The 26410-nt window shown below is 47.4% G+C and overlaps 1 protein-coding gene and 1 pseudogene across 5 annotated transcripts in view; both read right to left on the minus strand.

Moving 5' to 3' along the window:
• Window positions 1–6083: 6083 nt before the first annotated feature.
• LOC146762965 (uncharacterized) overlaps window positions 6084–26410 on the minus strand; it is a 78430-nt gene continuing 58103 nt past the window's right edge. For 2 of the 4 annotated variants that reach the window (XR_014952641.1, XM_085571242.1), the window contains 2 exons: window positions 16253–16347; window positions 9018–10182 (listed from right to left, as the gene is read on the minus strand). Coding sequence is in view for 2 of the 4 variants with exons in the window: in XM_085571242.1 (XP_085427368.1) it covers window positions 9990–10182; window positions 16253–16347 (288 nt within the window). In the remaining 2 variants the exon portion in view is untranslated. Of the gene's footprint in view, window positions 7594–9017; window positions 10183–16252; window positions 16348–26410 lie in introns of those variants that run through there. The other 2 variants (XM_085571243.1, XR_014952640.1) reach the window with 2 other exon arrangements.
• LOC146762966 (uncharacterized) lies at window positions 11522–14334 on the minus strand (annotated as a pseudogene). The gene has a single exon (XR_014952588.1). The product of XR_014952588.1 is annotated as an uncharacterized LOC146762966 (transcript).

A 26410-nucleotide genomic window follows, 5' to 3' on the forward strand; every position in this document is an offset into this window, starting at 1 on the left:
ATCTTTCAGGTCTATGACACTATACCACTCGTTTTCAGGTCCTAATTTACTCAAAAGGGTATAGGGATTTGCCACTACTGGGAACCGAGCCACGGTTCGCTTATTAATTTCCCTAAGGTCGTGCACCAATCGGTAGGATCCATCTGCCTTTTTTACCGGGAGTATAGGGGTGTTAAAAGGCGACATGCATGGTTCTAGCAGTCCTTTGTTTAACAGCCTTTCAATATCAGGTTTTAACCCTTTCCTCCCTTCTAGTGAAATTGGATACTGTTTTATTCTTACCGGGACCTCGGGATTTCTGATTTTTACTGTAAATGGGGTTATATTTAATTTGCCCACGGTCCCTGGATTATACCACACTTCAGGGTTTATTTTCTCTTCGTCTTCTAAACGGAGGGAACAGAGTCTAATCTTTAACTCCTTCTCTACCACCTCAATTTGAACTCCTAATTCAACAATCAAGTCTCTCCCTAACAAATTGTAGTCCGCTTCAGGAACTAATAGGAAATCACCCACCCCCATTTTAGTTCCCGATTCTACCATCACCCCTTTAATAATTTGTACTTCAAATGGTTCCCCCTTAGCCCCTATTACCGTGGCTGTCTGTTTCGATAAATTACAGCCCTGAGGCAGAAATTGAATAGTAGATCTTTCTGCCCCCGTATCGACCAAGAAATCTATTTCCTGGCCCTGGGGACCCACCTTCAATTTTATCAAGGGCTCTTTTTGATGTTTCCCGGTCCCCATAAAGTAGAGCCCCTGACTCCCCTATTCGATTTTGAACTCCTCCTCGTCCCTAAGCCTCCTTCTGCACTCCTTCTTGAAATGTCCCTTCTTACCACAATAATAACACACCCTTTCTCCTACCTTTCCCTTGTCACCCTCCCTATTCCGAGTGACTCTCTTCTGTCCTTCCTCCGCCCGCCTGCTTTCCCTCACTGCAGCAACCATCATTTTCACCTGTCTCTTCTGACTTTCATCCTCTCTTCGGACATAAACCTTCTGCGCGTCTCGCAATAATTCTGCTAAATCCCTGTCCTGCCAATCATCAATTTTCTGTATCTTTCTCCTAATATCATCCCAGGATTTAGAGACAAACTGGACTTTAAGAATTGCCTGTCCCATTGGGTCATTCGGGTTTAACCCCGAGTACAGCTGAAAACTTTTCCTTAACCTCTCTAACCATTCAGTGGGGGTTTCATCCTTCTTTTGTCTGTCATTAAATGCTTTATTTATATTCTGGCCCCTAGGAACGGACTCTTTTATGCCATCAATTAATATGGTCCGAAAGTCCCGCATGTTAGCTCTATGGGCCGCATCCTGGTTATTCCAATTGGGATTCTGGAGAGGCCATTTGGTATCGGCCGGGTGCTGGGCATGTGCGGGTTGGGCATCCCAGGCCCGCATTCCAGCAGTTCTTATCATGTTCTTTTCCTCAGCCGTGAATAAAATGTTAAGTATAGATTGTAATTCCTCCCAAGTGTATATATTAGGACCTAAAAATTGATCCACCCGCTCTGCCACGCCCAGGGGGTCTTCTAGCAAATTTCCCATCTCCTTCTTAAAGTCTCTAACATCCCCTGAACTCAAGGGCACCGAAATAAACCCAATCCCCGGCTGTGGTCCCCCCATCGGCATTTCCCTTAAAGGAAATAGTTTGCCTTGCGTCTTACTTCGGGTAAGAGGACCACGCGAGCCTGAGGGTTGATCAGAGTCTGAGTCTGATTCTTCCCCATCCGATTGTGGAGGAGGAGGGGGTGCATCTGGCGCAGGGGGAATGTAGGGCGGGGGTGCAATAATTACTTCTTCCGCTCGCCCCTTCTTTTTTTTTCCTCCTGAAACCCCCGAGAGTTTAAACACGAGCACCTCCGGCTTTTCTGTCCAGACTCGGGCATAGGCACTCTCCTCAGGGTTAGAAGGTTGTTTAGTGTTTATCCAACCATTCAACAGTTGCTTTACCCAGTCCTCTGAGGACCCAAAGATGGGCCAAAAAATACCTTTAGAAATCTCTTGTCCTCCCCATACTTCTATGCAATAGTGTATCATCTTTGCCTTATCCTTCCCAGGTGCCCCTGGAAAGTGCTCCCAATTTGTCAGCATAAACCCTAAGGGACTATCCTTAGGAATTGGGGGAAGTTTTACCCCCACCGGGGAGGGGGATTTACTCTTACTCTTCCCCTGCCCCATGTCCTCCGGAGTACCTTCAATCACTCACGACAGCACAATCGCTTCCCCTGGTTCGTGGCCCAGGCCCTTGCGGGCTCTGGAAAACGCACTACTAAGGGTCCACACTCGCTTGGAGAATCCGGCTGCCGGTTCTCCTCTCATTCACACACACACTCGCCGTACTCCGGGATCCCGAACCCCGCCCGGACGGATCCCCTTTATACTTACGCGTCCTGCGCCTTCGTCCGGACTTTGTGCACAAAATTTAAGGGGTACCCTGGGCCCGCTTCCCTTTCTTGCTTTCGCTTTCTAGGCTTTTAGGTTCGTCGGTCGGGATGAGGGTAGAAACCCCGGTCTGAGTCCGCTCAAAGGAGCGGAATCGTGGCGCCCCTCTCAGAGAGAGGTTCCCCAGATCCCCGATCCGAGTCACGGCACCAAATTGTTATGAACGAGCACAATAGGCTTTCTAATCCAATTAAAAAGATTTATTAATGGTAGAAAGCGAAAGCAAATCAGCGCTGCGCTGGGCGGCAGTCATTCCAACTACCGCGCCTTTGTCTCCCGTTCCCCCCCACTTATTGGGTCTTCTCTTCCGGATGTGTGACGTTCTGGTGTCTTGTCTGCGCAGGCGCACTCTGTTGCTAGGTGGTCGTTTTCTGCCTCTAGGTGGTGCCAGTAGTCTTCCTCAAGGTTGTCCCTGTGATCTGGGAATTCTCTCAAAACAAGAAATGTTATCTCTAGGCACAGTTACTTGCATTTCACAAGAGTACATGTTTTGCTAAGCCCGTAACGGAACTGTCCTTGAAAGATACTCGCTTAGGTGTTTAGGTGCCTAGCAACATTAACTCCCTAAAACAGTTTCAACTCCCGAAAAAGTTTGTAACGGAATTGTCCTTGAGAGATACTTACTGGAATGTCTGGCAAAATGAGAACATATTCAGACAAGTGAAAACTCTAAGTAAAAACTCTATTCTATGGATGTGAGAAAACTCTATATTATGAACAAAAAGGCCCTATTTTCCTAACATTTCTTATCACCTTTCTATTTATCCTTTGGCAAGTTATACATCTTTCAGTCACTTGCCGTCTACTCCAAAATATCCCAATGCATCCATGGCTCCTTTCTTGTGTGTTACATATTCCAGTGCTCTTTTTAGAGCATATAATTCACAAGTTTGAGTTTACCAGTTTAAGGTTAATTTCCCTTTTACAATAGTTTGCATGTTTTTCCCATCAACTACTGCATACCCTGTATTTTCTCTTCGTACAGGGATTTGTATCTCAGTTAGCTAACATAATCCCCCAAAGGCCTCTCTTGGGATATCTCTGCTGGTACCCTTTTACTCCCTTTTTCTTCTTTTTTTTTTTTTTCCCAACTTACTGGTTTTCTGTCCCATTTTTCAAGATCTTATCTATTCGTCCCATGCCTCTGTTTACCACTTTCTTTAACAACCTGAATACCACCTTCTTTCAACTACCTACACAAAAAATACTTTTTCTCACAATACTATTCAACACAATACACCTCCCTCCAAGGAGATAAAGTAAAGCTCAAAATAAACAATCTACATTACATATACTTCCATTCATCTCCATTTACTCACCTTTATTTTTTTACTCTCACACACATTCGCACCCTCAGGCCTGTTCATTCATTCTTCTCAACTTCTGCCGGTTCGAGGTTTTTTTTTTATGTTTGTATTTCGCCCACCTGGACTGTGTAAGGTTTTATACAGGCAGGCATGGGCATGGGGACCCTGGGAGTATACCTTGCAAACCTGGTGTCCCCCAGGTGCTTTTTACCCCCCAGAACCTTAAGTACTGACACCCCTAAGTTTCTCACTGAGTTAGGGTCAGCACTTCATACATTTCTCTTTATTTTATTGCACAGAGGAAGTAAATGTTAGCAAACCTCTTAGACTTACACAAAGGGATTTCTGTAGCCAGAGAATCCTGGATCGTGTAAGCCCCTACCCTGACCCCTTCCACCTCCCCAAGGTTTGGCTATTCCTCTTCCCTAGAGATAGCCTGAGAGTCAGGGGTTCGGACCTCTATACCTTGCCTCATCTGGACTCCCCACTCACTCACCCCCCCCCACCCATCCACCCCACCCCCCCGGGGGAATGGGTTACACAACTACCCTGCGCAGCCGCGGTGCTAAAAGGTCCTAGGATACTGAGCCATCCTTGCTTTGGGGTCAGCCTCTCTGGCCTTCAGTACTTGCCATGCCCCCAGCCCTCTGGGAAGTGCCCTGAATTTAGTTGCCTCTGGTGCCAGTTCACCTTTGAGGCTGTCTGCGTGTGACTCACACTTTGTAGTCACAGCTTCCCCCTCATGCCCGGGGAAACAAGGCTTGTTTTTCGGGTTTTGCCTCAGCCCCCACCTGCAGGGGAAACATCTGCTTGTTGCTGCGGGACCCACCCACACACACACAACAAGACAAGGTACCTTTTACTTTCAATTCACCTAATTACACTTTTAGGTGTTACTGGCCAGTCCCAGTGCTCTTGGATATCCCTCAATCCAGCTGTGTTGTCCAACCCTATATGCTCTTGGGAATTTTTTATCCCTCAATCCAGATGTGTTGTCCAACCCTGGATGCTCTTTGGCATAGCCTCAGTCTGGCAGAATTTTGCTCAACCCTGGATGCTCTTGGAATAATAATCCCTCAATACAGCAGGTTTGAATTCTGGATGCTCTCAGGCACTCTTATCCCTCAATCCATCAGAATTTTTAGGGGCCAATTCCACACTATTTCTTCTGTTTTGTTTTTTTTTTTTGTTGTTGTTGTTGTTTTTTTGTTTTTTTTTTTTTTCTCAGTCAATTATGCCAGGAAAACCTTGGGCTTCTTCTCTCCACGGGGTTCTACTTCTTCCTTAAGACCCAGTCCCAGTTTCCCCGGGGGAATTCTCTCACTCCTTTTTATCACTCCCTTCCTTTCTTTACTGCCCGCTTTTCTCGCGAAAAGTTGAAACCGCAGCATGGGAGACTTCCGCGATCATTTGGCAGGTCTGGGATAACCAGCCCGCCCCTCATTCACACACATTCATCCCTCCCTTATCCTCCCCGTCCAAACAAATACTTACCTATTCTTTGTCTTTGGGTCTTTGTTGGGTCTTTGTTCTTCGTGTACACTTTTAGTCTTAGGGGCTAGTCACCGTGGTTTTAGGGAATCCTTTCCCTTTTCTTTGTTTTATTGCCTCCTTCTGTCCATCGGATCTTAACCTGCGTCTGTCGATCACACTAAGGGAACAAAGCGAGGCTGCCTAACAGGGCAGGACACGTCTTCATCACCCTGACTCTCCTAAGGCACTGGCAGAGGTGTTAGAAACCATCCTCAGCTACCATAATTGTGAAAAACACCAATCACTTGGTTTTTAAAATCTTAAAAGTTTATTAGTAATAAAATAGTTATAAAAAAAGAATAAAATTAGAGTAATAAAAATTTGGACAATGAGGATTAGGACACTACAAGACAATAAAAAGCAAATAATTATGGACGTCCAATGTTTTTGGGCACTAAGCTGCCAAAAACATGCCTTGTGAACAAAGGAATAACCCTTAAAAGCAATAGCCTGTTGCATATTCATATATCTCATACATGATGCATAAATTCCTTGCAAATTAACAACTTTTCTGGTTTTTGTCAACTTCTTCCCCTTAATCCTGGCGGTTCCATAAAAATGGAGAGAAGGTGGAAGAATGTCTTTTCTGATAAGGAGGCAGTAACTTTTTATGGGCCCTTTCGCTGTTATCTCTGTGCAAAGAATTTCTTTATGATCTTATCCCTTTCTTGAGCTAGTAAAAAATATCTTACATTGCAGAGTTTCTATTTTAACATTATGTTGTAACCTAAAACTATATTTAATGCATTACTTAAAAAGGATGAATACAGTATTACAAAACAACACTCCATAATACATATAGAATTCAATTTAATATTTGCGAAGATCCAATCATAAAATATGCATTTTTCACAGTGTTAAACACAAAATAAATGTTCACATTGTAATTTGCTTGTCTTCACTGATGAACAATCTCAGACAGTGGCAAACACACACACACACACACCGCCTCCCCCCTAGGTGATCTGGGGCAGGTTGGAAAAGCGGCAACAGGAAAAACTTTGAGAAACTACTCCAAAAGCAAATTCCCCCACCACCATGCCGGGTTTTCCTGGGATTTCTAGCAATTACCGACCTTACACAGACACAAGACACAGATGCAAACTACCTACTGTACAATGAAAAGAGCTACCTTTATATTACTGAAACGCAGATGAAAAATCAAAACCCCACAATTCCAATAAAGATTTGTAGGGAACAGTATGTTTGTTATTACAGCGCTGGATGTATGTGGAGACTCATTGCCCTTCAATGGACATGCGCACCCCCGAGACCTCCCGATCCTTTTTTATTACCCTTATTAATTTTCATATGCATATTCATTCTGCTGATTTTGCATTACACTTACAGCTAGTTACACTTGTACTCAGTTTTTGTCAGAAAGTACAGAAAGAACTCCTGGGTCACTCTGCCCTGTCTGTTTCAAGGTCCGAGGAGTCTTTCTTATCTCTTATATTTTTAGTGTGGAAATTTGCATTCTTTTCTCCTTAGCTGGGGCAACTTTGCTATTGCTGCAGTTACTAGACTAAACAGCATATTTCACTTATGTTAGCAAGCTCAAAGTGGCACATTTCACCTAAATACAAATGGATTTCTATGCTGTTAAATTTTCACTCTGTCTCATTACCTCCTGCGGAATCTTGGAACCATGGTGTCTCAACCTCAGGCCATGGCAAGGCATTCTTAAGATTGCCAGCAGAAAATAATTCCTTGCAGGATATTTCTAATCTGGAGGAAGGGTAGCAGATTCCCTTGTCCTGTCTGGGTGTGCCAGAATAACTGTTGCCTTTTTACCAACCTGGAAATGAAACTCGAGATAATTTTAGTAAGGAGCTAATATAAGAGTGTGAAATGAACAGGCCTTATGCCTTTATTAATGTTCAGCTCTTTATTAAAAAGATCAGCTGGGCAGGGGGCACAACACAGAGCTCACCCCTGCTGTTGTAGCTTTTCCAGGTAGCCGAAGGGTGAGGAGGCATGCAGAGTCTGTTGCTGAAATCCCAGCAGCAATTGTTCTCTCTCCTTTCCTCATGGTAACACCAGGAAAATCTTGCTTCTTTGTTCCTGCTTCCCACAGCCCACTCTAGTCTCATCCTCTGTAGGTTATGGTGACAGGTCAAATGTCGATGTGTTTTCCTCTTCCTCAGCCAGCGTACCGTACCTGTCCAGCCCCCTCTACTGTGTTTAGTTCTCCATTTAGGGGTGTCCATATCCCCCGAAACACGCTCCCATGGTTCCATGGGTTTCCCTATTTACATCTTAGTCCTAGAATGGCAGCGTGGGTGGGAGGAAGGTGATCTTTCTGGTGGTTTAGAGAAAACAAACAGAGCAATTAGCTAATTAACATTTCAATATAGGTATTTAACTAGAACCAGCAACTGTTCCAGTGTTGCCATGGGAACCAGGAAGGCCGTGTCCGCCCTGCGATACCGGGGGCACTGGGAACTTTGTTCACTACAAGTGGATCTTTATTTGAAGGCCTTCAGGGGCAGTTATGGAAAGATGTCCACAAAAACCCACCCCCACAGGGATGAGTACATTTTTATAGGTTTTAGGAAATTACCATAATTTATAGAAAGTACTAATTAGGAGTACAAGTGGTGAAGCAATTCCCTGCCAAGTCCCTTCTCTGGAGCCCCTCCCTTAGCACTAACTGTACTTTGTCCATGAAAATGTATCTCAAAGGGTTGTTCTCGGCCTTGGTTCCCAGGAAGAACCAAGATAGGAGAAGGGCGCTCTACCCCCTGGGGCTTGGAGCTCTGGAATATGTTTTGTCTTTCTGCCTAGGGAAAGGCTGTGGAAAATTACTGGGTAAACTAGCCACTAATCCAATAGGCGACAAAGCTACAAATATATGTGCAAACAATACAGGGAACATATAAAAGAAAAAAGGCAAAACACAAACGGCATCACCCAGGTGGCCAAGGAGGTTGGCAACATCCTGAATTGTATCAGAAATACTGTGGCCAGCAGGACCAGGAAAGTGATTGTCCCCCTGTAGTCAGTGCTAGTGTGGCCACGCCTCAAATACTGTGTTCACTTTTGGTTCCCACACTGTGATGTTGAACAACTGGACTGCACACTCATAGATTCCTGACTTTAAACTGATAAGACTAGACAGGGCACTGAGAAGAGGAGGGATTTGGCTAGAGAAAGCAGAAGCCAGCCAATCCCTGACGAGAACATAAGCAGGTAACCAGTGAGCTGGGTGCTAACCAATTCACAGCCAATCAGGTTCGAATGCGGAGTCTTTAAATAGCCTATATAAGAGATGTGCATGCCATTAAAGCTCTCTCTGATGCATGAACTTCAGTGTTGTGTCGTCTCTATGTGTCCCACAGACGTTCCCCCCCCCCCCCCCTCAGGCCCCTGAATTATCAGGCTAGCCCAGAGATCCGAGACTTTGAGGGGAGGAATATCAGGAGATGGCAAGATTTCCAAAAGAGGCTCTTACCCTGATATATATTGGTGCAGCTCTCTTTATTCTGTGATGTCCTAGGGGAGAGCGGGGCAAAAGAGGATGAAGAGGAAGTGTCAGGGGTTTATCTAGACTTTGGACAGGGAGGGCTTCTCTGGCTCTCTGCCAACCCCGCTGGGGCAGTGTCTTGGTTTGACAACACAGGGGTCTGTGAAGGAGGGCAAAAGCCTCCTGTGCAATGGAGAAGGTAAACCCCCTCCCTCCGAATTACCAGGATTTTTAAATTAAAAGGCTCTCAGGCAAAGATATGGGAATGGGAGTAACAATTCTTTACTAGGAGAAACTAAATAACAATTTAAAAAAAAGGCAAATGCAATTGGTACAAACAAAACTAGTGATAAAGTCCATAACATGACACCCTGAGGAGTCGGGGTGTTGGTAGTAGTCCGGTTGAAATGACAGCTGCTCCTCTTGCAGTGGCTGATGAATTGCGGCTGAAGTGGTGATCTTTAGAAGGGTATAGTTTTCTCTGAAGATCTGGTGGCAGTTGGGCCGGTCTTCCTCTGCGCCGGGGCCGCCTCCGAGCTCCGGCCGCTTCTCTGGGAATCCCACCGAAGGAGCTGCTTCTCTGGGAATCCCGCAGAGAGAGAGCTCCTCTGTCCCCCAAAAGGTACCCCTTTATACAATAAAAGAGTGCTTGGCTTCCCCCTCTGGGTGGAGCATCTCACAATGGGATGGTGTTACGTTACCAGGCCTGCAGTGAGTCAGTCAATAGCCCATTAACAAACCATTACCTCTTCGAAGCAAACCATTGTTCTTGGAAGAGATAACAAACCTGCCCAACCTCCAACAGATGGCAAATAGAATACAAGCTTATCTTACAAACCAGGACAGGCAGGAAGGAGGGGTCCAGGGTTATCTTGATCAGAGTCACAGGCTCCTGGGGAAGGGGGCACAGAGTGCCCATGAGCACACTGTAACACCTCCCCCTTATTTGTTAAACAAGGTTACAGGAATTTACTGGGCTCGATTCAATCCTGACTATGGGTTTCCCACCACCTACAGTTGGTGGCATAGTCAGTTCTCCTCAGGTTTCCCAAATCTATGTGGTTGACTTCTGAGGTAGAAGGTATGAGACCCTTGATAGCTTTGAAAATCAAGTGACGCAGGATCCCGAACACCAAGGTTACAAGGAACAAAATAACAAGGAGTAACAAAATTGATCTAACAATAGATGTCCACCACCCAGTGAATCCCCAGCCCTTAAACAGTTCTGTAAACTAATCCTTGGCTTCTTGCTTAACTTGTCCAATCAGGCTGTTCATGCTTCCTGCTGTAGTGTCTGTGTCAGGGTCACCCAGATGTTTTGGCGTGGCTGAGGGACGATCCATGCAGCTGCCTGATCGTTCAGCATTAGCAGGATGACAACTTGGATGAGGTTCATTACAGGGTTGATTGGGAGGTAGGTTTTCTCTAAAAGGGAAAAACAAACATTTTAAGAACATATTAAAGTTTCTGTTTCTGCTGGAAGGAATTCACGCTTAGGAACATTCCTCTTCTTCCATCCGGCGGCGTCTTCTCTTTGAAGCATCAGCTACTTGCTTCTTGTCCCATTCTGTCTGACCTGGATTCTTGGGGACAAAAGGTTTCACCCACTTCTGGGGAATTCACCGAGGGCCTGAGTGTGTAGCTACACACGCATAGCCATGACCCCAGGTCAGGAGTTCATAGGGACCCTTGGTTTCCCAAGTTTCTGGATCCCTAATCAAGACCAGGGAATGCTGAGTCAATTTGAACTGGTTGCCACTGTTAAAGTGACGTACAACAGGTGGACTCATGTTTTCAAATTAACAGGTCAGAAAATTGATGGTAAACATGGCTTTACAGAGCTTCTCTCATGGAGACATCCACGGAGCTGAACTGTTTTGCTTTTTCAATACCTGTTTGAGTGTTTGATGTGTACGCTCGACTATGGCTTGACCTGTGGGGGAGTGGGCGATGCCAGTTTTATGTTCCACTCCCAACTGTTGGAGAAATTCCAGGAACTCCTTGGATATATACGCTGGGCCATTATCTGTTTTGATCGTTTTTGGAACCCCCAGTACTGAAAATGCTTGCACTAGGTGTTGTTTGGCATGTGCAGCCTTTTGTCCTATATGAGCAGAGGCATACACTGCCCCTGGACTCCCCACTGGGACATGGTGTCTCTCCCCCACAGAGGAGCCTTATAGTCTGCCACAAATGGGTGAACACTTGCCAATTTCCCATCAGGTCCCTCAATTTGCACAACATTTTTTGAAATTTTTGCCAACGTGGTTCCTCATTTGCCCTGAAGTTTGCCTGCCACAGGTTGCAATTCCCGGTGTGGTGGCCACATGGTGTTAGGTATTACTGTGATGTCTGCACCTGTGTCCAGAACCCCTTCCACCTGAAGGTGCTCTGACCCATGTGCTAGGTTGCATGCCATCAAGGGTCTATCCTCTCCTACTACCTCTGCCCAGTAGACTTCTGGTGATTTTCCTTTTACTGTTATTTCTACTGGGATGGGAATGGCTCGTGCCAGAATTTGCTTCTTTTCTAGGTAAAATGGAGGGTGTAAGCAATGTGCCAAAAGCATAAGACTGGATATTTTCCCTTAGTAGTCATGGGAACTATTTCAGTCTCTAGAGTTGTACATTTTACATTTTTATTTCTCCCTCCCCCCCCCCCATTATTCCCACCCTCCCCCTTATTTGTTAAGAGAGAGGCATTGTCCCGCATGTGTCCCGCTATATTTATATCTTTGCACGTAGTTGTTTTAGTAGTGGGCACACCCTGGGCACTTAGTTTTTTTGTTTATCTGTCTCTGGTTCTGGTTTTGAGGACAGTTTCTGGCAGTGTCCTGGTTTCTTGCAATGCAGGCAGATGATGTGCTGCAGCTGGTCTGATGACATTGGTTGTCTCCTTGGACTTGGTGCAGCAGTCACAACAGGCTGTAGTTCTGCAGATGTTTATGACTGTCAGGGCTATCGAGCAGCTCTGCTCTCCTGGCACAGGCATCAATCATCTGAGCGAGACTAGGTGCTGGGTCGAGAGGAAGGTTAAGGATAATTCTACGACAGGTGTCATTCACATTCCTCTGAGACATTTCTTTAATCAGCTCTGTTTGTACTCTAGTGTCTTGCACCTGTCTTTCAACTTGGGTTCTCAAACGATCCACAAACTGTAAAAAACTCTCAGAAGGAAACTGTTTAATGTTAATATATCTGCCCTTAGCCTCAGTTACTGGTAATCGATACAATGTTTTTTCTGCAGCGTTATGGATTTTTTTCCAAAACCGACCTAGATAACAGTCTGGTTTGTTTTTCTGGGCATTGTATGTCTCCTGTACCACATAAATGATGCATTGTAATAGGGTTGCCATCCATGTCTATGGCTGCACTGGGTGTTTGTTGTATTTCTTGTAAAACTACTGTAAAAGCTAACTTCCACTTATTTTCCCATATCTCATATTCAGAAGATGTTAGTAAACATTTAAATAAATCAGTGGTATCTTTAGGTACCATTTCATTTGAAGATTGCCCTAATCATGCCTTTGAAAATCTCACTGGACCTCCCAAATTCTGTCGCTATTTTACAGATCTCTGTTTTGTCTATATATGGTAGTGGTTGCTATGTTCTGGTACCGTTTCTTCTTCCTAAATAAACAACCGGTGCTATAGATGGTATAGATTTATCGACAGAGGCAGGGTTTTGTCTCCCCGCCACCCCCTGAGTCCCGGTGAGAGGCAGCTCCCCCCCCCGCCCCCTTTCTCGGGCTATCTGTGCCGCAGTGGAAACTCCGGCCCCTCCCATGCTGTGAGCTGCTGGGCTGCCGTGACCTCCCCCCGCGCCATCCTCAGCGTTGGGGCTGGGAGCTGTACAGCGGCTGGCCCTGTCCCCGTTCCTGTTCCGGAGGCAAGGCGGAGGCTGGCTCTGATAAGCAGGGTGTGGAGGGGCTGACGGAGATTGGAAGTGATTGGAGGAGGGGCAGGTGGGTGGGGGCAGGAAAGGGCTGTGAGGAGGAGGGGTAGGGGGAGGAGGTTAGAGCACCTGGTCGCCGCTATTATACTCCCGCGTGTGTTTCAGAGGCACTGCAGGGCTCTGTGAAGAGAACTCCGGACTATATTTCTCAGAAGAACCACTTGTTAGAAGAGGACACAGGGTGGGTGAAGGGATATCAGGGCTGGGATATTGAGTAGGTGGGTAGGTGGGTGAAAAGGGATTATTCGGACTGTTAGTGTGTATTTGTATGCTCTTTTCTGCTTCTAAAATCTTTTTTCGGGCTTGTAAAAATATCAGAATAAATCGAGAAGCTTTATGTTCACCATTTTCCACTTTTAAAGTTAATATCTGTCCAATTTGGTCCCAAAAAGAAAGCGAATTCAGTTCTCGCACAGTGAAATTTGGTATTTCTGTTGATAGCCAGCATATAAAGCGCAGGAGGAGCTTATTTGAGAACGATACATTATTTAAAATATTGCTAAGGTCTTTTAGTGTGCTCTTTTGTTCCACCGATACTTTTGCACCCATTATTTTAATCGCTGGTCTATTCTCCACCAGACTTTGCAACACAGCACAAATTTTGTTAATTCCCGCCGTAGCACCGGGAATACGAGCGAGGGGGCGGGGGGGAGGTGTGCTTGTCCCGCCGCTGCCGAAGTGGCTCCTGCTCTCTCAGGGCCAGGGGGGTTTCCCCTGCCGCTGTGCTAGACCTGCTGACTCCCTCCTGTCACTTCTCCCCCCAGGAACGCAGGTACTGTTAGTCAGAGCGGTCCGTTCTGCTCCAAACAGCTCGCAGGTTCCAAGCTGGCTTGCAGAGGGTTCTGGCTTCCCTCTCAAGGAGCTCCTTGCAGTCACTATGGTAATAACCCTCTTTCCTGGGTTGTAAAATAAGCTTGTATTCTATTTGCCATCTGTTGAAGGCAAACCTGTCGGACAGGTTTTGTTATCTCTCTCAGAGACAATGGTTTGCCCCGTAGAGGCAATGGTTTGTTTATACACTATTGACTGACTCACTGCCGGGCTGGTAAATGTAACACCGTGAGGGGTCCCACCCAGAGGGGGAAGCCAAGCACTCTATTATTGTATAAAGAGGTAGCTTTTAGGGAGAGAAGCAGCTCGCTCTCTCTCTCTTCGCGGGATTCCCAGAGAAGCAGCTCTCTTCGGCAGCACTCGCAGCGAAGCTGCCGGAGCGCGCTGAGGCGACGGCGGCGGAGCTCGGAGGCAACCCCGACGCAGAGGAAGACCGGCCCCACTGCCACCAGATCTTCAGAGGAAAACTATACCCTTCTAAAGATCACCACTTCAGCTGCAATTCATCAACCATTGCAAGGGAAGCAATTGTCCCAGCAGAACTGATACTGGCACCCCGACTCCTCAGGTTCTGGACTTTTTCACTGGTTTTGTTTGTACCGATTGCATTTGCCTTTTTAAATTGTTGTCTAGTTTTCTCCTAGTAAAGAATTGTTACTCCCATTCCCATATCTTTGCCTGAGAGCCTTTTAATTTAAAGATCCTGGTAATTCAGAGGGAGGGGGCTTTGCCGTTCTCCATTGCACAGGAGGCTTTGCCCTCTTTCACAGACTACTGTCTTGTCGAACTAAGACACCCTCCCAGCCAGACACCATCCCAGGATGATGCGATCAGAGGACTTACCAAGCTTGTGAACTGTGGGGCTTGTCTGTGAACTCGTCTGGGGTCCATCTCCACCCAGCTCGCCTGGGGTACTCAGGCGAGGTCCCCGACCTTTCCCTGTCACTTAAAGCCTTTAAAGGCAGCTAGAGTAATAGGGCAGTTGACTGTCCCAAAAAGCTATTGAGATCCTCTGAAATAGAGCCCCCAGCTCCTTTGTCGGCTTATAAGCAGCACACTTTGGGGGCCAACTGACGTTCCACCCCTCACAGCCCCCTTAATTATCAGGATAGTCCAGAGATCCGAGGCTTTGAGGGGAGGAATATCAGGAGATGGCAAAATTTCCAAAAGAGGCTCTTACCCTGATATATGTTGGTGCAGATCTCCTTATTTTGTGATGTCCTAGGGGAGAGCGGGGCAAAAGAGGACAAACAGGAAGTGTCAGGGGTTTATCTAGACTTTGGACAGGGTGGGCTTCTTTGGCTCTCCGCCAACCCCACTGGGGCAGGAAGGAGGGGTCCAGGGTTATCTTGATCAGAGTCACAGTGTCCTGGGGAAGGGGGCACAGAGTGCCCATGAGCACACTGTAACATCCCCCAACCACAATATTTGGTACGCCCAGACATGATGGTGATAAGTAAGCCACGAGAAAGGAAAGAAGATGGAGTACCAGAGAGGGACAGCCAAGAACTGTGAGGGGAAATAGAGCCAGGGCTGCAAAAGAAAAGTGGCCAGATCTGAGAGAAAAACAGCCTGGAGAACTGTGTGAGAAAGGTAGCTGGAGAGCTGCCAACAGCCAAGGAGCTGTGATCATCCAGACAAGGACATAAAAAGGATGAGCCACTACTGCGGACATGGGTGGTAAAATTTCAACAGAGGACAAAGCTATAGTGAATATTTAGACTCTAATCTTAAGTAAAAGAAGGGTTAAACATGATGAAGAGGCTGTAGAGACTTTACTACAGTTTTTCAAAAGCCAAGGTGTAGAAATCACCTCAGATGCTGCCTTTAGTGTTAAAATCTTGGGAACAAGTCAGCCAATTAATTTTTGACTCTCCCTCTAGTGGTGAAAAAATTGCTATAAGTGTTTTAACCACCTGTTGGATATTGATGGACATGTTAAACTTTATAAGTCGAGAAAAATGCAGAAGCGGCTGCAAAGACGCCTGTGCTGGTTGATCAAAATGGCAGAGAGCACATGGCGCAAACATGCAAAAAACGCCAAGATAGGAGCTACCACGTGCTGAGAGTTCCACTCGCCCAAGATGGCGAACGCCACATGCTGTGGACACCAGTCCCCCAAGATGGTGGATGCCATGTGGCACAGAGCCACTCGTCCAAGATGGCAGACACCACATGGCGCTGGAGGTACTTGCTCAAGATGGTGGAGCGCATGTGCCGTGGATGCAGCCCACAGAAACATCTTGAGATGGCAGAGTGCGGGGTCAGCCTGTGGGGGAAGAGATGCCACACCAGGCACACGGGAGGAGCAGCTAGAAGGGGAGTGGCCATTATTCAAGCTCCCTAGCCCCGCAGTGCTGGTACACCATGCTTTTGGGGCCAGAGCCTCCCCCACTGTGGGCGCCGAATGAGTCTGCACAGTGGCTGCCAAGCCGCCAACATCAGAAGCACCTGCATAATGGACAGGGTTGCCCCTGCCGCAGTGCCCAGGACTCCCCCCACCATGCCTTCCGGAACCCGGAAGAGTGCCGGAACCTGGAAGTTGAGCGGCTCCTTAACCCGGAAGTGCCAGCAGCATGCTGCCGGAGCCTGCTGCTGCACCACACTGTGCCCCACCCCACCGTGCCTGCAGCCAAGGCGTGAACAGTCTGAGGGGCTCATATTGCCGATGGATATTCAAGACCCCCACAGAGGGAACCCAAGCTACCACCTTTCTGCTGACTCCTGAGAGGAAGCCTTCGCAGCACTGCCGGTACTGGCTCCATTTCCGCTCTTATCGGATAACATCATGTAGGAATGCACCCCCTGTTGAAAGAGTAAACAAGTTACCCTTTGTCTCCTTAAAAGGAAAAAAGCCCAGTAGTTTCTCTCCTAGATTTGGTTAAAAGACACCTCATAGGACCTTGAGGACTTCACCTCAAACTTAAAGTGTCCTGGCTTGTAAGATAAGCATGTATTCTATTTGCCATCTGTTGGAGGTTGAGCAGTTTTCTTATCTCTTCCAAGAACAATGTCTCCCTCCGGGGAGATATCTTCTGTTAATGGACCATTAAATGACTCACTGCATGACTTGAAAAGTTACATCATCCCACTGTGAGATGCTCCACCCAGAGGGAGGACCCAAGCTACCCTACCTGCATAAAAGCAGCATTTTTTGGGACACCAGAGCAGCCTCTTCTCTGGATTCCCAGAGGAGCAGCTTCTTCTCTCCTGGATTCCCAGAGGAGCAGCTTCTTCCCTGCTGGATTCTCAGAGGAGCAGCTTCTTCCCTGCTGGATCCCCAGAGGAAGACCAGGCCCATCTACTCCATCACCAGACCTTCAGGGAAAACTACACCCTTCTACAGATCACCACTTCAGCAGCATTTCATCTGCCATTCCAGGAGGAACAGCCACCATTTAACTGGACTATTACCAACACCCTGACTCCTTAGGGTGTCAGGTTTCTGATTCTATCAGTAGTTTTGTTTGACCTAATTACATTTTTTGTTATTTTTATTTAGCTTTTTCCTAGTAAAGAACTGTTATTCCCATTCCTATATCTTTGCCTGAGAGCCTTTTAATTTTGAAATTCTGGTAATTTGGAGGGAGGGGGTTTACCTTTTTCATTTCACAGGAGGCTCTTGCCTTCCTTCACAGACTCCTGTCTTTTCAAACTAAGACAGATGTTGGCGCCCAACATGGGGCTCAAGGGCATTGAGAGGAAAAAAGGATGAACAGTTCTTAAGTAATTTAATTTTTTTGTGTGTGTGCTGATATAGAAATATCTTTAAGTATCACCATTTGGTCTAGTTTACCCTGGTTTAGGTGGCATGTGGTCGCAGCTGTATTTCTCCCATTTGCAGGCCCTTATCTAAAAATGGGTCCTATAACTAAGGCTACTGTAGCAGTTATCCAGTTTGGCTTATGGGTTAAGAAGATGAGGAATTCGTGGAACTTTAATTTCCTCTGGAAGGCAGGTACATGGATTCAGAGCTATCACACACTAACTGCATGTTTTGGGGGTTACTTTAATAACGGTACCTACTGCGAGGAAATAAAAGAGGAGGAAATTTTCTCCCAACCTTTTAACCATCTTTTTGGGTCTGCTCCACCAGTTTTTGAAGGGTTAAAATCCACTCTAAATACTAACAATATCATACAATTGGTGGTGTTGTTGTTATGCCTATTATATTTAGCACACAGAGATAAGGGAAGATTAACCTGGATAACTACCCTGACACCTACACCAGAGACTAGGGATGCTGCTGCAGAGCCTGACACTGCCCCACAGCCTACCTCAGAAATGAACCGCCCAGATTGGGTGAGGGTTCTGGTTAAGGAGATACGAGAGATGCTGAAGGAGTGCATTTCTCCAGCTGGTAAGAAACCCACCCTTCGCCTTGAAGAGGGACAGTCTAATAGTACAGCTGTGGAACCCACAAATGTTACAACTGTCCAGGTTCCAGCTGAACCACAAAGGCAGTCACAGCCAGCAGCAGTTGCCCCGGTAGAAACAAGGAGGTCTAAGATGAAAGCACAACACCCAGATAAGGATAGGAATGGAGGAACCTCACAATCCAAAGAGGAGCCAGAGGTTGTGATCATCACCAAGTCCCTGATGTACCAAACTCTCCGTAATCTGCACAAAGACATTGTGCGATGAGGGCGTGAGTCTTATACTACCTGGTTACTCTGGGTCTGGGACGTTATGGGTACAGGCGTGCAGCTGGACGGTGGCGAGGCAAGGAACTTGGGACCCTTGACCCAGGACTCAGGTATGAATCAGATTTTTGTAAGGGAGACAGGGTCCCTTTCTCTCTGGGAGCGGCTCTTAATGAGTGTCAGGGAGAGGTTTGTCCACAGGGAGAGAATGCAGGAGCACCATCATAGAATGCGCTGGAAGAACACCCTCAAAGAAGGGATCCAACAGCTGAGGGAAGTGGCAGTATTGGAGGTACTCTTTGGGAGGGATGGACGACACAATAATGACCCCTACAAGGTCAGGTGTACGGGATAAATGCTGTGGAGTCTGGCAAATCTTGGGCCATCTCAATGCACCACTTTCATTGCAACAATCGATGCTGACGCTAACCGAGAGACAGTGGGCTCTGTTGCCAACAAACTTAGGAATTATGATAGTATGATTAATGGCCCAATGCAGGCTCATATCTCAGCTGTGATTAAGGAGTTCAAAGAGAAAATGAGGGAGGAGATGAGGAAGGTTAATGCAGCACTCGTGTGAGTCACAGGCCCCAAAGTCAGAGCCCAACAATCCCCAACTAGAGAGAGGGTACACCCCAAGGGCTAATCTGTGGTTCTTCCTGCATGACCATGGGGAAGACATGGGGAGGTGGGATGGGAAACCTGGTAGCATGGGTGCGTCAACTCAAGGAGGGAAACTCTAACCGGGGGAGTTCCACCAAGGTGAAGGTAGCCTTAACCTCCCATTACAAAGCTTTTAGGTACGATCTATCAGATCCCCTTGAAGGGACCTCTAGTATGTATGCCCAGGAAAGGAATAATAACCAGTGTTAGAGGGGCCCTGTCTCTAGCCAGGGAGAGGCACGGGAAAACCGGATCTTCTGGACAGTGTGGATCCGATAGCCTGGCACATCAGAGCCACAAAAATATAATGCTTTAGTTGATACTGGTGCTCAGTGTACTCTGATACCATCGGGACATGTGGGGGCAGAGCCTGTTTCCATTGCTGGTGTGACAGGGGGATCGCAACAATTGACTCTGATGGAAGCCGAGGTGAGCCTGACTGGGAAGGAGTGGAAGAAACATCCTATAGTGACTGGCCCAGATGCTCCGTGTATTCTAGGCATAGACTTCCTCCGGAACGGCTATTACAAAGACCCAAAGGGACTCAGGTGGGCTTTTGGAATAGCCGCTGTAGAGGCAGAAGACATTAAGCAATTGAACACCTTGCCTGGACTATCAGAAAACCCATCTGCAGTAGGACTCCTAAGGGTGGAAGAGCAATGCGTGCCATACGCGACCTCGACAGTGCACCGCTGGCAGTATCAGATGGATTGAGGTGCTGTGATCCCCATCCACAAAATGATTCATGAGCTGGAGAGCCAAGGGGTGGTTAGCAAAACCCAGTCAGCCTTCAACAGCCCCATTTGGCCTGTGCACAAATCTGACAAAGAATGGAAATTGACTGTACACTGTCGTGGCTTAAATGAAGTGACTCCACCGCTGAGCGCTGCTGTACTGGATATTCTGGAACTCCAGTATGAGCTGGAATCCAAGGCAGCAAAGTGGTATGCCACTACTGATATTGATAATGCGTTTTTCTCCATTCCTCTGGCAGCAGAATGCAGGCCTCAGTTCGCTTTCACCTGGAGGGGCGTGCAGTACACCTGGAACCGACTGCCCCAGGGGTGGAAACACAGCCCCACCATCTGCCATGGACTGAACCAGACTGCACTAGAAAAGGGTGAGGCTCCAGAACAACCGCAATACATTGATGACATCATTGTGTGGGGGAGCACAGCGGCAGAAGTGTTTGAGAAAGGTGAGAGGATCATCCAGATACTACTAGAAGCTGGCTTCGCCATCAAGAAGAGCAAAGTCAAGGGACCTGCCCGAGAGATCCCGTTCCTGGGAGTGAAATGGCAAGACAGATGGCACCAGATTCCCACTGAAGTCATCAACAAGATCACAGCTATGTTCCCACCAACCAGCAAAAAGGAAACACAAGCTTTCCTAGGTGCCATAGGCTTTTGGAGAATGCATATTCCTTAGTATAGCCAGATTGTGAGCCCTCTTTATCTGGTTACCCGAAAGAAGAATGATTTCCACTGGGGCCCTGAGCAGCAACAAGCCTTCACCCAGATCAAGCAGGAGATCGCTCATGCTGTAGCCCTTGGCCCAGTCAGGACGGGACCAGAGGTAAAGAACGTGCTCTACTCTGCAGCCGGGAACAATGGTTTATCCTGGAGCCTTTGGCAGAAAGTGCCTGGTGAGACTCGAGGCTGACCATTGGGATTCTGGAGCCAAAGTTACAGAGGGTCCGAAGCCAGCTACACTCCCACAGAGAAGGAAATCTTAGCTGCCTTTGAAGGATTTCAAGCCACCTCAGAGGTGATTGGCAGGGAAGCACAACTCCTCCTGGCACCCCGACTACCGGTGCTGGGGAGAATGTTCAAAGGAAAGAGTCCTACTACCCACCATGCCACTGATACCACATGGAGCAAATGGATTGTCCTCATCATTCAGCGTGCCCGTATTGGAAACCTGAATCGCCCTGGGATTTTGGAGATAATTATGAACTGGCCAGAAGATGAAAACTTTGGTCTCACTGACAACAAGGAGCAGGTACAAGCGACAAGGGCTGAAGAAGCTTCACTATATAACCAACTACCAGCAGAGGAAACATGCTACGCTCTTTTCACTGACGGTTCCTGTCACATCGTAGGGATGAACCGGAAGTGGAAAGAAGCTGTATGGAGCCCCACATGACAAGTTGCGCAAGCTACCGAAGGAGAAGGTGGATAGAGCCAACTCACTGAACTCAAGGCCATTCAGCTGGCCCTGGACATTGCTGAATGGGAGAAGTGGCCAAAGCTCTACCTTTATACTAATTTGTGGATGGTAGCCAATGCTCTGTGGGGCTGGCTGGGAAGGTGGAGAAAGGCCAACTGGCAACGTAGAGGAAAGCCAATCTGGGCTGCTGATATATGGAAAGACATTGCCTCTCGGGTGGAGAAACTAACAGTGAAAGTCCGTCATGTAGATGTCTATGTCCCCAAAAGTTGGACTAATGAGGAGCACCGAAACAACGAGCAGGTACATCAGGCAGCAAGAATAGAGGTGTCAAAGATAGATTGGCACCATAAGGGGGAGTTGTTCCTGGCTCGATGGGCTCATGATGCTTCAGGTTATCAGGGCAGAGATGCCACCTACAAGTGGGCATGAGACCGAGGGGTGGGTCTAACCATGGATAGTATTTCTCAGGTTATCCATGACTGTGAGACATGTGCTGCCATCAAACAGGCCAAGCAGGTGAAACCCTTATGGTATAGAGGGCGGTGGTCCAAGTACAAGTATGGGGAGGCCTGGCAGATTGACTACATCACACTGCCTCAGACACACCAAGGCAAGCGCTATGTGGTGACTATGGTGGAAGCCACCACTGGATGGCTTTTCAAGCTAAGACATAAGGATAGCTAATTGGACTGGAGCCAAAAAGTCCCGCCTAAGCAATTTACTAGAAAAGAAGAGAACAAAAGAAGAAAATCACTTTTGTGAAGTGTTTTAGCAGGAGCAAGAACCTTTTACCCTGGCTTGATTTTTCTCTGTAAAGAGCTTTTTTATTTTGCCTTTTATTAAAACCTTTTTGTTTCCAACACTGTGACAGGAGCCATCCTACTACTTTATGCCACCTGAGGTAGCTGAACTATCAAGGGTATGATGTTTGTTTATGAGAACCTATAAGACCAGGCTCTAATAGATAAAACATCATCCCTGCACAAGAGCCAGTTAGCTTCTGGAAGGAGGTAAAATGGATGGTGGTTGCAAGTGAATATCGAGGGGGCCGACCAAATTTCTGTGCTCATGCATTCGCTATCATCGGAGGACTGGAAACAAGGGGCAGGACAATTGCAGTATTCCCAGTCCTGCAAAGTAGTGGGACCACACCTGATAGACATATCTCTTTTAATTGTCAAGTCCTCTCTGAGCTATGCCGATTAGCTACTAAACATGGACTGGGGTTCCTGCAGTTGCAAATATGCTTTAGTTTTTAACTGCCAGTGAATTAACTCCTTTAGACAAGAAGCAAATTGCTAAATTACTCTGTACTCCAGTGAAATACATGATGTTTGTATCCAACTGGAGATATTATGTAAAGGAGCAGGGTGTGAGAGATGGTGCAAAGTTTCCTTCATTTGCCTCACAACCATTGCAAAGACCCTGAAGACCCCTGACAGTAGTTCTGGCCTGGCCGAGGTGGATGCTTGCCAAGTGACTATTTGCAGGTGTACTTGCTGTGCTTCTACAGAACATTGCATTCAAACAGGTTTTGACAAGTGGTGGCTTGTCCCTGCATGCCAGCACCTGCTTCACAGACCAATGGGCTCTTTACAATGGCCCATTAATCTTCCTCACCTTTTGGCCAGATGCCATTCACTTTGGTTAAAGACTATATAAACAGTAGCTTTTTGGGAAGACTTTGGTTAACCCCCATGGACGATGACGAATCCATGTGGCTGGACCATTTCAGACCTCGTCTCAGTGAGTGGTAGCTATTTCTCTTTCCCCTCTTTTCTCTCTCTTCTCTATTTCCTTTTTCTGTCCCTTCTATTGCATTTGCTGTTAGTACCAAAATAAAGGTGCATTTGTTGTGATTTGTCCTGGGTTGTAAGATAAGCTTGTATTCCATTTGCCATCTGTCGAAGGCGAACCGGTTGGACAGGTTTTTGTTATCTCTCTCAGAGACAATGGTTTGTCCTGTAGAGGCAATGGTTTGTTTATACACCATTGACTGATTCAATGAAGGGCTGAAAAAATGTAACACCGTGAGGGGTCCCACCCAGAGGGGGGAAGCAGCTCTCTCTCTTCTTCGCGGGACTCCGAGAGAAGCAGCTCTCTCTCTCTCTGCGCGGGATTCCCGGGGAAGCAGCTCTCTCTCGCTCTCTCTTCGGCGGCACTCGCAGCGAAGCAGCCGGCGCGCAGAGGCGACGGCAGCGGAGCTCAGAGGCAACCCCGGCGCAGAGGAAGACCGGCCCCCACTGCCACCAGATCTTCAGAGGAAAATTATACCCTTCTAAAGATCACCACTTCAGCTGCAACTCATCAACTATTGCAAGGGAAAGCAATTGTCCCAGCAAAACTGATACTGGCATTCCTCAGGTTCTAGACTTTTTCTTTCACTGGTTTTGTTTGTACCGATTGCATTTGCCTTTTTTAAATTGTTGTCCAGTTTTCTCCTAGTAAAGAATTGTTACTCCCACTCCCATATCTTTGCCTGAGAGCCTTTTAATTTAAAGATCCTGGTAATTCAGAGGGAGGGGGGGTTTGCCGTTCTCCATTGTACAGGAGGCTTTGCCCTCTTTCACAGACTCCTGTCTTGTCTAACCAAGACAGAATTTGGCGCATCAACGTGAAGCCCGAGGGCATTGAGAGGGAGAAAGGATTAACAGTTCTTAAGTAATTTGGTTTTGTTGTGTGTAAAAACATCTTCAGCATCACCATGTGGTCTAGTTTACCTTGGTTTGGGTGGCATGTGATCGTAGCTATACTTTTCCCATTTGCAGACCCTTATCTAAAAATGGGTCCTATAACTAAGGCTACGGTGTCTGTTATCAAGTTTGGCTTCTGGGTTAATTGGGTGAGGAATTCATGGATCTTTAATTTCCTCTGGAAGGCAGGTACATGGATTCATAGCTATCACACGTTAACTGTATGTTTTTGGGGTTACTTTAATAACGGTACCTACTGCGAGGAAATAGCACCTGGGCAAACTTTCTCTCAACCTTTTAACCATCTTTTTGGGTCTGTTCCACCAGTTCTCAAAGGGTTAAGATCCTTTATAAGTGCTAATGATACCATACAATGGGTGGTGTTGCTGATAGTTCTGTTATATTTAGCATTCAGAGATAAGGGAAGGTTAACCTGGATAACTACCCTCACACCTACACCACAGACTCGAGATGCTGCTGCTCCAGAGCCTGACCCTGCCCCACAGCCCACCTGAGAAATGAACCGCCCAGATTGGGTGAGGGTTCTGGTTAAGGAGATACGAGAGATGCTGAAGGAGTGCATTTCCCCAGCTGGTGAGAAACCGGCCCTTTGCCTTGAGGAGGGACAGTCTAATAGTACAGCTGTGGAACCCACTAATGTTACAACTGTCCAGGTTCCAGCTGAACCACAAGGGCAGTCACGGTCAGCAGCAGTGGCCCCGGTAGAAACAAGGAAGTCTAAGGTGAAAGCAGAGCACCCTGCAGATAGGGACAGGAATGGAGGAACCTCACAACCCACAGGGGAGCCAGAGATTGCTATCATCACCGAGTCCCTGACGTACGAAAGTCTTCGCAATCTGCATAAAGACATTGTGCGACGAGGGCATGAGGCTTATGCTACCTGGCTACTCCGGGTTTGGGATCTTATGGGTACAGGCGTGCAGCTAGACGGTGGTGAGGCAAGGAACTTGGGACCCTTGACCCAGGACTCGGGTATAAATCAGGTTTTTGTAAGGGAACCAGGGTCCCTTTCTCTCTGGGAGCGGCTCTTAATGAGTGTCAGGGAGAGGTTTATCCACAGAGAGAGAATGCAAGAGCACCATCATAGAATGCGCTGGAAGACCCTCGAGGAAGGGATCCAACAGCTGAGGGAAGTGGCAGTATTGGAGGTACTCTTTGGGAGGGATGGACGACACAATAATGATCCTGACAAGGTCAGGTGTACGGGACAAATGCTGTGGAGTCTGGCAAATCTTGGGCCATCTCAATACGCCACCTTCATTGCAACGATCAATGCTGACACCCACCGGGAGACAATAGGTTCTGTTGCCAACAAACTTAGGAATTATGAGAGTATGATTAATGGCCCAATGCAGGCTCATATCTCAGCTGTGATTAAGGAGTTTAAAGAGGAGATGAGGGAGGAGATAAGGAAGGTTAATACAGCACCCGTGAGAGTCACAGGCCCCAGAATCAGCACCCAACAATCCCCAGCTAGAGAGAGGGTACACCCCAAGGGCTAATCTGTGGTTCTTCCTGCGTGACCATGGGGAAGACATGGGGAGGTGGGATGGGAAACCCACTTCTGTCCTGGCAGCACGGGTCCGTCAACTCAAAGAGGGAAACTCTAACCGGGGGAGTTCCACCAAAGTGAAGGTAGCCTCAACCTCCCGTGACCAAGCTTGTGGGTACGATCTGTCAGACCCCCTTGAAGGGACCTCTAGTATGTATGCCCAGGGAAGGAATGATAACCAGTGTTAGAGGGGCCCTGTCTCTAGCCAGGGAGAGGCACGGGAAAACCGGATCTTCTGGACAGTGTGGATCCGATGGCCTGGCACATCAGAGCCACAAAAATATGATGCTTTAGTTGATACTGGTGCACAGTGTACTCTGATACCATCGGGACATGTGGGGGCAGAGCCTGTTTCCATTGCTGGTGTGACAGGGGGATCACAACAATTGACTCTGGTGGAAGCTGAGGTGAGCCTGACTGGGAAGGAGTGGAAGAAACACCCTATAGTGACAGGCCCAGATGCTCCGTGTATCCTAGGCATAGACTTCCTCCGGAACGGATATTACAAAGACCCAAAGGGACTCAGGTGGGCTTTTGGAATAGCCGCTGTAGAGGCAGAAGACATTAAGCAATTGAACACCTTGCCTGGACTGTCAGAAAACCCCTCTGCAGTAGGACTCCTAAGGGTGGAAGAACAACGCGTGCCAATTGCGACCTCGACAGTGCACCGCCGGCAGTATCGGACGGATCGAGATGCCGTGATCCCCATCCACAAAATGATTCGGGAGCTGGAGAGCCAAGGGTTGGTCAGCAAAACCCACTCACCCTTCAACAGCCCCATCTGGCCTGTGCGCAAATCTGACAAAGAATGGAGATTGACTGTGGACTATCGTGGCTTAAATGAAGTGACTCCACCGCTGAGCGCTGCTGTGCCGGACATGCTGGAACTCCAGTACGAGCTGGAGTCCAAGGCAGCAAAGTAGTATGCCACCATTGATATTGCTAATGCGTTTTTCTCCATTCCTCTGGCAGCAGAATGCAGGCCTCAGTTCGCTTTCACCTGGAGGGGCGTGCAGTACACCTGGAACCGACTGCCCCAGGGGTGGAAACACAGCCCCACCATCTGCCATGGACTGATCCAGGCTGCACTAGAAAAGGGTGAGGCTCCAGAACACCTGCAATAC

The sequence above is a fragment of the Lonchura striata genome, chromosome W, assembly GCF_050655825.1.
Source record: "Lonchura striata isolate lonStrDom1 chromosome W, ASM5065582v1, whole genome shotgun sequence".
Lineage (NCBI taxonomy): Eukaryota > Metazoa > Chordata > Aves > Passeriformes > Estrildidae > Lonchura > Lonchura striata.